This window comes from Diadema antillarum, unplaced genomic scaffold, assembly GCF_040938485.1.
Source record: "Diadema antillarum isolate AM-2024a unplaced genomic scaffold, OU_Dant_1.0 seq00000298_RagTag, whole genome shotgun sequence".
Classification (NCBI taxonomy): Eukaryota; Metazoa; Echinodermata; class Echinoidea; order Diadematoida; family Diadematidae; genus Diadema; species Diadema antillarum.
Window position 1 is genome coordinate 512,152 of NW_027271321.1, and position 12,849 is coordinate 525,000.

The 12,849-nt window shown below is 35.0% G+C and overlaps 1 protein-coding gene across 1 annotated transcript in view; it reads right to left on the minus strand.

The window, feature by feature from the left end:
• Window positions 1–6,020, minus strand: part of LOC139730218 (transient receptor potential cation channel subfamily A member 1 homolog) — a 55,104-nt gene extending 49,084 nt beyond the window's left edge. Inside the window, exons 1-2 of the mRNA XM_071641115.1 lie at window positions 5,925–6,020; window positions 353–379 (exon numbers count right to left, since the gene is read on the minus strand). Coding sequence (XP_071497216.1) covers window positions 353–379; window positions 5,925–6,020 — 123 coding nt within the window. The remainder of the gene's footprint in view (window positions 1–352; window positions 380–5,924) is intronic.
• Window positions 6,021–12,849: the final 6,829 nt, after the last annotated feature.

Genomic DNA, 12,849 nt, shown 5'->3' on the forward strand with positions numbered 1-12,849 from the left:
AGGGCTCGACACTAACGGTGGCCCGGTGGCCCGGGGCCACCAAAAACGCACGTCGGGCCACCAAAAACAAAAGTTAGTGTGGAGCCCTGTATATGTATATATATATATATATATATATATATATATATATATATATGTATATATATGTATATATATCATAATATGTATATATGATAAAATATAATATATGATATAATATAGTATAATATAATATAACATAATATAATAAACATATTATATACAGTATAGATACACACACACAAACTTATACACAAAAATATAGCAAATATACACAAGTCATTGTACTTCCCCAGCATACCTTACTATGCAATCTGATAAGAAGTAAATGAACGCCTGAAGACATTGATTGATTTGATAGCTAAGATTCCAGGCAACTCACCGAGAATACAGTCAATTTTTCTTTTTCTTTTTGTGTATACATACCCTAATCTGTAAATAGGACTCGATGGTATCCTAAGATTATGTAGTTTGCAACGAGATATCTTCAGGTTTCACATTTCTTTCGATTCCTCTTCTGGTATCACTTTTTTTTTTCAGGTGGGGGGCGGACATAATGTAACATTAGATTGTTTATCGTAAATGATATCACTAACTGCGACGAGCAATGTTCAGTTTCAGGCATAGCAGATGATGGAAAGATATATGAACCTTTTTTCCTCCATCGTGATCCTGCAACCTGTTTATTCATTTTTATTACCGTATTATTTCTTTTTCTCTTTTTTTTTGGGGGGGGGGAAACAAATATGGATTGAAAATAGTAGATGATATCACAACTATCGTCATGCAAGGAAAAGTTTTGCGTCAGATCAACGAGGGGTAATAACACTGAAGAAGAAAAATCGTCTTTGCTCGTTAAATAGGAAACAGTATTATTTTCAATGCGTTTCATGTATTCTCTTGGAGAAATAGTATAGGCTAGATCAAATCTGCACAAAAATCGGACTATAGATATATACATATATTTGCCAATTTCACAAAGGAAAACAAACATTAATCTTTTAAACTATGTTGGCAGTCAAGGAATAGATTATTAATTTAACAATGAAAAGGTACTCGTTTTGAAAGCTCTGCAACAGCAACAACTATGCTTTAAACGACAGGGGGATAAAATGAGAGATAATCACCTAATAAAAACACCAACAGTGAAATTAGAATTCATAGTATACAGATATAGCAGAAAAGGTCAGTGTGGTTAATTGGACGTGATGTTTTGGGAAAACCAAACACCCGCTCTCACAAAGAAAGAAAGAAAGAAAAAAAACAAACAAACAAACATAAAGAATAATGCCAAAGACAAAATACCCTTGTCATACAGCACCACAGTGTAAATCTGTGACGCATTGAACGCACTGTTTAGCTTATAGGTATAGTGGTTACAGCTCATGAGTCACCTTCAGTGTTCTTCTTTCATCCCCCCCCCCCAAAAAAAAAAAAATAATAATAATATCCATGCATGTTTAAAGGGATGGTACAGTTTTGGTTAAGATGGGACTTAAGGTTTCCAACTTTTTTGATGATGATCTTTTTTTAGAGACAATGATAAACATTCTATGAAATACGAAAAGACACCATAGAATTATGATTCTATAAAGAGGAATTCAAAGTTTATTCAATGAAAATTGGTTTTGAAATGGCTAAGATATCCAGAACAAGGCACTCCTTATAAAAAAGTGGGTTTACTCTGCTTTTTGGATATATCAGCCATTTTAAAATCAATTTTCATCGTATACAAACTTTGAATTTCTCTTGTATAGAATTATATGTTTTTTGACATTTCATAAAGTGGTTTCAATGTATCTCACAAAATGCAAAAAGCTGAATCCTCACCTTAACCAATACTATACCATCCCTTTAACTTGTCTGTTCCAGTCTGACTCCCTGCCCAGACAAACGGGAGAGGAAGAAACGATATTTCAGCTTTGATGAGCTTTTTGCAATCACAAATATCAAAGTATTCTATAGTGGATATGACGCATGCCATGTTTAACACAGACATGGAACTGCTAACACATTCAGGTAAAGAACAGACATGATGATAATGATAATAACGGTTATGATAAGAAAAAAAATCCAAAACACTGTGAATGTTAAACTCATTGAAGCTAGAAGTGCCGTACAAGAAATGGAATATAGTTCATGCTGTTACTATTATCTTTTTCGTGGTACTGGAAAACTGAATACCACATGAATGATTTATATAGAAATGCCGAAAAGGCATTTTTCATCAGGCCCTATTATTTGATGCGTGGAGTATAACTCTGGCTAGAATTCAACAATTCACGTGTGCCTAAATTGATGAGTGTGTAAATTGATTAAACTCACCACGCATAGCACTTATTTTGACCGAGATTCTACAACCGGAAGTCAACCTATACGGCACGTGACACGAGGTCAAATCAAGACCGCGTCCGGTTCCCTCTCTCTTGCTGTATACCATTATTATGTTCACTTAGCTCTTGTGAAGCGCACCCTTCGTGTAATATATACATTTAGCATGAAATTACTCTAGAGTCGCAATGGTAACGTTTAAAGTGGAATATTTGAATTCTAGGGTCTAGGATATGTAGTTTTTGACAAAAACTAAATGGTGACTTGTGAGTATTATTACTTCCTTACCATAGTTTGATTTGATTGATTTGATTTGATTCTATTGTTCCACATCTCAAAAAGCAAATAACAAGATACAATCAATTGAACATAAGACTGGACATAGCGTCGTAATTACAAAGAATACGAGAGAAGACAATTTTACAAACATTAAATGTGGGGGACCTACTAAAAAGCAAAGCTTGTAATGTATAGGTCCCTCTATAGATGAAAATGTTGGTCTTCTTAAACAACCTAGTAACGAAAACTATGTAAGGAAGGAAAGGGACGCAAAAAAAAAAGAGAGCAAAAAGAGCAAGAGAAACAAATAAAATACACAAATAAGATAGTTGCATTTCATGTGAACGATGCACTATTTCTTTAAATGATTTCATATAACTCATTATTTTCTTAGGTCATTGAAAATAACACCATTGTGTTTGCGGAATTTCACTTTCCTACAAGTTGTAGATATTCAAGGCAATTTGATACGGAGCAAGGTTCAAAAATCTTTTTTTATGAACATGACTGAAAGTTCATTGCAGCTTTTTATGGTTGTCTGGTTGATGTTTATGGTTTTACTGGACAGCGCTAGTGTAGTAAATTATCTTTAAACAGCAGTTTATCTTCAAATTATGATGATGATACTTATGATGGTGATGGATCTATGGAAATCTTTTACATCAGACTACTAGAAAATAGGAAGTAAGTAAGTGAGAAAGGAAAAATGAAGGCCAACGTAATACTTTCAGTGTCTTGGTATAAGGGCCTCTTAAAGGCTTGTCTTTCCACAACGACAGTTTATGAATTGCTTGCACATCTATTTTAATGATTATGGTGTATCATGGCAAGTTGTACTGGAAATCGCCAAGCAAGGAAAAAAAAATGCGAAAATCAAAACCATAATGCGGAAATTGTACAAAATGTTTCTATTTATGTCCTGCTTTTCCTCAACGACAAATTGTCATATCATTTATTTTTATCCTCTTATTTTGAATAATGTGAAGGAACCAGCAAAGAAGTTCCTGTTTTGATAAGAGTCAAATGCAGACAAAAAAGAACAACAACCCCGAAGCTCTTTTTTTTTCTCACAAAAACAAAATACAAACAAACGAACAATAAACAAAAACCTTATGAGCAAAAAAGATCAATCCAAAAATCAGAAAGATTTCATGGTTCATGATTGATAGCATAGACGTAACTTTGTTGACTAGCAAGAATATAAATTTCATGCACATAAAACATTCGCCAACATTTCAAAAGGCAATTATGATAATAATCCGCGCATCATATCAAAATAGATAAGACAATTGAACCAACAGTTTTGGCACACTAGGACAGTTTTGAGTGAGAAAAAGTTTTCAAACTAAATCTTTATGTTTCAGTGGAAACGGATGGTCTGTTTCAGCCTATTTAACAGAGTTTAGCAACACGCATGTGATTAATAGTAATGGTTAACATTGATTGAAAAAAAAACAGCGTGAAAAACAGAACTACGCCGATCAGATTTTGCTCAACATAAAAGAGTTATGTTGGATGTAGAATTACATATAGGACTACAGCATTAATGGATTACATTTGGAAATAAGAGGATGAATGGGCCTCATATGTAAGTCACCGTTGGCAATCAATACGTTTAATATGCAACATTAAACTTATTTTACTGGAACATAACTTTTACATGTGAATGTATAGACTCGCGTATATTCATGCGCGTAGGCCCTAGACGTGTATTTAAAGGGAATATTATAGTACAACTGTATATGAATGACGTTAGGATTTCGGGTTAATGAACACGAAAAGTTTATCAATGCCATGTATTCAGAATGGCGAGACTGAACTCCGTGATTTTGCATCTTTCGCTTACAAACAGACCTCGAAACACCTAAACACTGTCTTATGCGTCCTCCTACGCAGGGTGTGTGTGTGTGTGTGTGTGTGTGTGTGTGTGTATGTGTGTGTACGCGTGCGTGTTTTCTGTCTGTGTAAGGGGGCAGTGTAAGTCTAGTCACTCCGTCTTTTGTACATGAAGCTACAAATATAATTTATGGTTTTAATAGCAACGCAAAATCAATGACGTCAGGGAAAGTGACAAATAACAACAAAAAATCAGGGTGAAAAGGGCTGTAACCAAGCGATTAGGTTAAAACCATAATGAAAACATCAAAATTCAAATAGAATTTGAATAAAATGGATATAGCCCCATTAATTGTTTTTCCTTAGGTTTAGGATTCCTAGCTTTGATCACATTAAAAATAGTTACATTGTGCAGAGAAGACGGATGGCCGATTGTAGCAGATCTGGAAACATGCCAAATAAAGTATACAAGTTTCCTCCATAATGTCTCATGATATCAAATTCCCTTTCCTACTCCTTGAAGTGTTGAAATGGCATATAATCACTGAAGGGATGGCGACAGTGTTTTCAAGCCAAATTTAAGTCAATATTTCTTTTGTACACAGATGTGTCTTACACTATCCCTCCACAACTGTGTTCTGTGATACGTGCGCTGAAGACGCGATGAGCGTCAAAACATTGCTGGAGTGATGGGATTTTGCCAAGACCGTATAGAATGACTGATGAAAGCATACAGCCTGGGCAAGTACATCTCAACTGATTCCCAACGCACTTACATTGATTGCATGAAAACGTCGAGGAAGTACAACGCTTTCATTACTAATACTGCGTGTTCAAATCACTTTGATAATAAACGTTTGCCATGTTTTTTTCCTGTAAAGTATCAGAAACGTTAAGAAGAATTGAATTAACCTAAGGCCTTAAAAACACGAAATTGAATTGATTATCTTTTTTTATGTGTGACATATACCAATGAACATAATAAAGTGATCTATAGAATTAGACGAAGACACACATACAGTAAAGTATTACACTGAATAAATTATAATGGAAATATGAAACGGATCACTAATGATTTAATTCAATGAATATAATTAAAATGTCATTTACAACGTTATCATGCATGATATCAATCTAAGAATATGAAGTGTTGTATCAAGGGTTTGCTTATTTCATATTTTTTGTACTCTTCTGTAGCATTGGACATTAATAATAATAGCTTAGAGAGCATGTAACGCACTAACTTTAATGACAACCGTTATCGCACGCAAACAAAATGTTTCTATAACCTCCATGCCCTCACAGAATTCATGGTTGCCAGGTATCCCGTTGACACAGGGGAAAAAAAGAAACAACATTGTTATTTTAGCCCCAATACACGTAACCCATAACCTGATAACTCTCTATGCACGACAGGGTCTAGGTTGTAGAGCTATACGCATTATCATCCAGCCCTTTACCTGGTGCAGCCGGAAATCCGAGTCCGTCCGTCCTGAGGACAAGCTGCCGCTGCTCATAGGACTACCCAGCGCAAACTCTTGCCGCCGCGCCTCCATACTGACCACAGCCTGACCAGTGCCTTCTCCACCCGTGGCACTATGATGTTGCTCACTATTGTCGCCCTTTGTTGTCAACTTTGAAAGCAATGACTATTCCACATTTTCCAATGGAAGGTAACTGATGTCAGATGTCTATTCACCACAATCAAGTGAAGAAAGCCGATGATATTCCACTACCGCGACGCTGCTGTTCGAATGCCTGCTCTACCAGCAAATGTCACATTTTCTCATACTGATACCTTTTCACAGTGGTACTCTGCGCCACTTTGGTTATTCTCAATGTCGTTAAAGTGTTCAACACTGCCAACCCGACACGCAGCAGACAGCTTTTGTCGTGTGACACTTTTACATGTGTGGTCGGAGAGGGCGACGTATCAGCTAACCACAATGATCCGATGCTGGTTGTCTACATATGAATTTCATATGACAGACCGCTTCTGATCACATGACCTACACTCCAATCTATTTGAATATTATCTTGTAATGATACTATTTTCACTCCTGATTATTCGCCATTATTCACTTATGACTTGGCTCCAGTCCATGACAGTCATTGAAAAACTGAGGTGAAATTGCGCTCCTGAAGATTAAACAAACACTCTATACAATATCATTGCACCAGGCCTATTTTTGGGACTCAAAGAGAAAGCATTACGAAGAAACTTGACCACTTTCAAGGTTATGATAAGATGCGCAATCGACCTTTGTACCTCAGAACGCATTATGTCCATTGTCGAATGAATGACACACGCACACACACCTTTATATCTATCTACTTATTCAAATTCAATTCAAAGGTTTTATTTTCACTTCTTTCAACAGAATGTAAAAAAATATATAGATTCGACATACGTTTGAAGGAATGATACATAGATAGCAAAGAATAACATTTTGTCAATAATCATTACAAAATTAGGCATTTTTCATAGAGACATATTTATACATTCTGCGAAAAAAAAAGTGGAGGTACCCATTCAAAAGACTATGCTTTTACAACGTGGGCACCTTACAGGAGGAAAAAAAAAGGGTGAAAACTTAACTACAAGTGTGCGGGATGAAAAAAAAAAGTGGAAAAGGGGAAAGGGAAGAAGCAGAAATACAAGTAAAGAGACGAGACAACTAAAAACAAAAAGCCTAGATCAATCGATACATTCAAGATAAAACCAACAGAGACTATTAGCGTTGAAAGCGACGAGAAAGTGATGGTTACAATTGTATGGAATTGCTGATAGCAGAACATAATCTGTTCTGTGAAGGCACGTGTAATAATGTACAAGTTTGCAATAAGAAAAACAGGGGATGCGATGCGGAATTCCACGAAAGACTGAATTCTATCTATCTATCTATATATAAAACTGTTATATATATATATATATATATATATATATACATATATATGTATATATATATATATATATATATATGGGTGAAAACGTTGAACGATGTACAATTGGGCAAATCAGGGGTCAAAATTAAAACATGTGACTCACTGATATAGATATATCTCAGTGAAATGTCATTGATGTCAGCTTTCTTGCAAACCCGATTATACTGGGATATCTCCAAGGGTGTTGTTTTATTCAAGGTTAAATAGAACTGTGACATATTGGCGAACGTCTCCGACTAAAATAATCATTGTTTTAGTAACAATTCAAATGAAGATTAAAAAACACTCAAATGAAGATATTTTCATCTGGTTTATCTGTTTGAAGACTGTGGTCATTTGTTCCTAAAATATTGTTTACCTCCTGTGAAGTTTACTAAAGCTAATACACACGGAAGTTACAGAAAAAGTGGACTTTTTGTCATTTAAGCAGAGATTTTCGTATTCTTATCTTCACTTTCATCTCATTTGGATATATAAACTATAAACTCCAAATTTTATTGTCCAAGAATGGAAATTCTTTTTGCCCAATTGATCGTGGGCCCGGCAGCCACTGAGCAGCGCCAGATCGACGTTGCTCTAACCTTTTCAACTGTTGAACGGCAAACAAGGTAGCAGCAACTCCCATCTTTTAACGTCTTTTGGTATGACGCGGCCGGGGTTTGAACCCACGACCTCCCGATTGTGAGGGCAGCCGCTCTACTCACTGAGCCAACACATCGGTGTTTGAACAAAACATATAGCAGGGGTCTCATTTGTTTACATTTTAATGTTCAGTAGATAATAATAATCAATTTAGTGCATTTCGTTTGATCAGGTCACCATAAAACCCCTCTACAGATGCTGAAAGTAAGCCATATTTTGATCAGAGACGTTCAGGTTTCACTCATAGACGTTCCTCAGACATAGGCAATACAAAAAAAAGATGTCCATTGATCCATAATTAAGAGTTTTGTGAACCAACAACATTATTCTTTTATTAAAAACATGCTAATCTTTTGTCAACAATTCAGAATGGTAATTTCAACTTGAATTATTTTTCATACAAACCAATTGTAAATACAAACCTCTAATTGTAAGAGGAATTTCGATCTTTACACCAAAAATCAAGTACAAACCTGTTCTTGTTATATTGTTCAGATCTTGTAACACTTTTGAATGACAGACAACAAAATCGCATGATATACTTGCAATGTCGACCACTTTACCTAATAACTAATTCATATCAGAGACATTTTCTTTTCCATCAGGGACGTTACGGCTGTAAGTTATCACTACAATTAAACATCAAGCTCCCTATTTTAAAAGATGCTCCTATTAAACATAACATTCAGCATTCATTGAGAAATTATTAACAGGTACCTAGGCCTATATGTCAAGAATTGTTTTGTTTATGATGACCACTACTTCGTATTTCACCTTTCGGTTTATACGCAAGTGTACCCACACGCTATCTCAATAATATAATGTTTGCTTTGAAATGTATTCCGAATCTATAACAAAGGTAAACATGAATTTACTTATACCAATTCAAATTGACCACTATGCCTAAACTATGATTGTATGTGTATATCAGGCCAATTCTGATTTTGATCAAGGACCGTACCTGGGCCACGAATGATGTCGTCTCAGAAAGCTCAAAAAGTAATGCGCTTTTTTGTACGTATACTATGGCAAATATAAATTGTAAACAATGCAAATGCAGTTGCCACAACACCAAACTGTGGTATAGCAACTATTTGTTGACCAAAAGTTTACTTAAAACATATTTCAAGAGGTTGACAATGATAACATTAAGATATCACATTTTACCCTCACATCGGTATGGGATTATTAAGCTTTCTTCCGTCTACCCAAAGGCGACACATAAGTAGTGTTGTAGAGGAACTAAGTAAGGGACATTGTTATAATAGAAGTGGTTTTTTTTTTGTTTCATCACAGACGTTCATATTTTTTCCCTTTTCTCGTGTATTTGGCTTACAAACCTAGAAAATATCACTAGAATATCTCGCCTTAATTCTAAAGGAAAAAGCTTCATTAAAGGGGAAATTCAGCCCAATTATAAGTTAGTCGCTTATAAGAAAGAATAAAATTTTACGGGCTCCACAAAAGATAAGGAAGTTATGACATTATGAATTTTTCAGGAAACAGTTTTTGGATGGTCATTATGAACGTGAAAATGGCAAAGTGAGCATGTCATCCCCCTCATAACTTGCCATAACGTTTGTACATAAACATTTTGAAATTTCCATTTTTTTTATTCAAACATAATTAGGCCCTAGGCTTAAATCCGGGTATATCTAACTGATCACTATTCTGAAGGTAATCAACCAGGTATAGCATCATGTTTCAGATTTCAAAGACAGAAACATTAATTTGTCGTTATTTTTTGTAAATGATCAATGGAAAATTGGGGGTTATGACATGGTTAACTACCCCATTTGCATATTCTTATCCACTGCGAGAACTTGTTTGCAGTAATTAGCGAAACTTCAAATAGGCAGTTAATTAAAGGTGCAATTAATCACAATCAAGGGTACAAGTGTGCACCGCAGGTGTGCTGCTATTGTTTCAAATTGGGTGGAAACTTGAACCTTTATTTCTTAGTGTGTAAACCTGTAATTTTACAAGCTCAAAAGCAAAATAGTGATTTGCATTAAAATCAGAGTGCGCATTATAACACTGAACTGAATTTCTCCTCCACTTGGTATTCAATGTCCCCAATCAGTGCATGGTGCTGACTGTGTCGCTTGCTACCTGGAACCAGGGTTGGGATAGTCATTATTTTGTAAACAGATGGCACCTCGAAGATGTCCGTCCAGTCTTGCCAGTACCACGGCCGTGGTCTGGAACTTATAGGCTACACGAACATGACTGAACCTAAAGATCCTCAACAGGAAGATATTCTAATAGTCGGAGCGTTTAAAATCCATCCGGGCTACCCATCTTGCCGTAAGAAAAAAAATAGAGTTAAAATGATGTTAAAATTAACTTACCATGCGCTGGGAGAACAATGTTCGCACAAATGAACGTCTCTGATCAAAATCATAAAATCAACATTGCTTTTAGATTGCGCAAATTATCTAGAACAATGTATGTACACGAGGGCAATCTACTGTGGAATTATGAAAGATCTACTCCTAATTGTACTAGTTGAAAATATGTAAAACGTCCCGTGTAACGTCTCTGATGTAAACATCCTTGCTTATCAGTATTTAATGGGTTTGATTTTTATAAGATATTGGCTTTATATTTGGATTGAGGAACCTATATGTGCTACAAACGTAGGCTTCAGTTCGCCATGATTGGTCATTAATATTGGTTTGAGCACAGATCCTATTTGTTCAGAGAACGTCCCTGACCTAAACCTGTTTTTCTTACATTTCTGTTTCCCTCACAAAAAATACGTAAACTCAAGTGACTACTACATTATAATCTAAGACAATTGACATATTACTAGTCATAAAACATAGTTTCTGTCATGGCAATGTGTTTACACTTGCTCAATCAACAGAAAACCTTAAATTCGAAACTTTTCTTCACATTTTCAACATCTTTCAGGAAGCTGCAATTTTCTTAATATTATAACACGCTTGTGAACACTTTGTTCTACTTGTTCCTATTATACTAACCATAACCATCCAGAGATAATCTTACTCTAATGTTCTCATAATTTGTATAGTGGATGTCTTTATTTCATGAAACAGTAATTATCAGAGACGTTTTTCATTTTGCTCAGAGACGTTCGGTCTTAGATATTTTGTGCAGATTCTTACATATTTAGTGTCTATCCTTTTTTAACTTACCTCTAATCCAAATATTAAAATACATAATTTCACAAATGATACTGATTGGCATATCTACGGGATAATAGCTGCTATAAATCGGCACAAACACTAGGAAAGTTTTTGTTATTACGTACATTTTCAGGATTTGTGGGCATTTCCGTCATTGAACTGTGCTGACTCTATTCCAGGATGGCACGTCAGTGCGTAAAATAAGCACCCAAATGAAGTATCATGCAGTGCGTAAATGTCAAATGAGGGAATATCCCTTCAGAGATTTTCAGTCAGGGACATTCGTTTTGATCAGAGACATTCGCCAATTCAGGTTTCAACCAGAACTCATCTTTGTGGACAGTATGCTACTGAAGTTGCAATCATCATAGTCGCCTGGCTCACGCTGACATACTGATCACCAGTTTTTATCTCAAGCATAACCCACTTTCATTAATGACACCATTAATCACTTGAACATCTCTGATGGTTATTCAGTATAATTTTCTTTCATGAGCCACCACTCGATTATTTCATAAGCTCACTCACAAATTTTGATGGAATGGTAATTTGGGTAAGACGCTAACTGAATATGGCCATACATGTTTTCATATTAATGCTGAATTTTTTGCGTCAATGAAAAGATAATTCATTCAGAGACGTTCTTTTTCAGACATAAGTGAATTCAACATTTCCTGATTAAATAAATAATACACACGTTCATGGCAGAAGTATTTGATTTAATAGTTGAAGTGTTTGTGCTTACTCACAAGGAAAAACTAAGCTGTAGAATTGGATTAGAACAAAAATTGCAATGTGTGATTTTTGGATTTTTTTGTAAAATATGCATTTTTGGCAAATTTTTCAGCTTTAAAGCATTATATTTTTCTGGAAATGCTATAACAACAGTACAAAGTATATAATTTCTGAAAGGCACAACCCTCCCCTACCAAATGATATCTAAAACTATGAAAAACACCCCCAGGTCACAATTTTACAGGGGTTTGAATATCGCAAAGCCCGAAAATGGCCAATTGTACATCGTTCAACGTTTTCACCCATATATATATATATATATATATATATATATGAAGAATTTGTTCGCAAAAACCGATAAGTCCATTTTCGAAGATTTTGAAGTACGGTCTCTGTCATTAGAGTACAAAATAATACCTTTTAAATGATATATTGGTCACTACATATAAAGGTACATTTTTGAAGTAATGGTCAGAAGAAACAAAAATTTTCTTATTATCCTCTTTATTTTTCTTGACCTTTAATCGCAAATATCTCCATTTGGCAAATATGGACTTATCGATTTTGCAAACTAATATGCATATATATATATATATATATATGCATATACATTAACGGATATAAACAACTTCATGAAATACGGAAGGCCTAGTTAAAACAAGTGTAAAAGATGGTCAGTATGTATATCACCTGTGTTTCGCCAGCTGTGGCGGTTGGTCAAGCAACCCTTCGCATTATATGACGTGTTTTATTGCAGACGAGGCAACTCCGTTATTGTCATACATGTAAGTTGATATATTTGCTGTCAAAGCTGAAAACAAAGAGCAAATGATAAGACAATACGCAAAATCTCTTCATACATTGTATATTTATTTCATTTTATTTCATTTCATTTCCAACAAAAGTATAG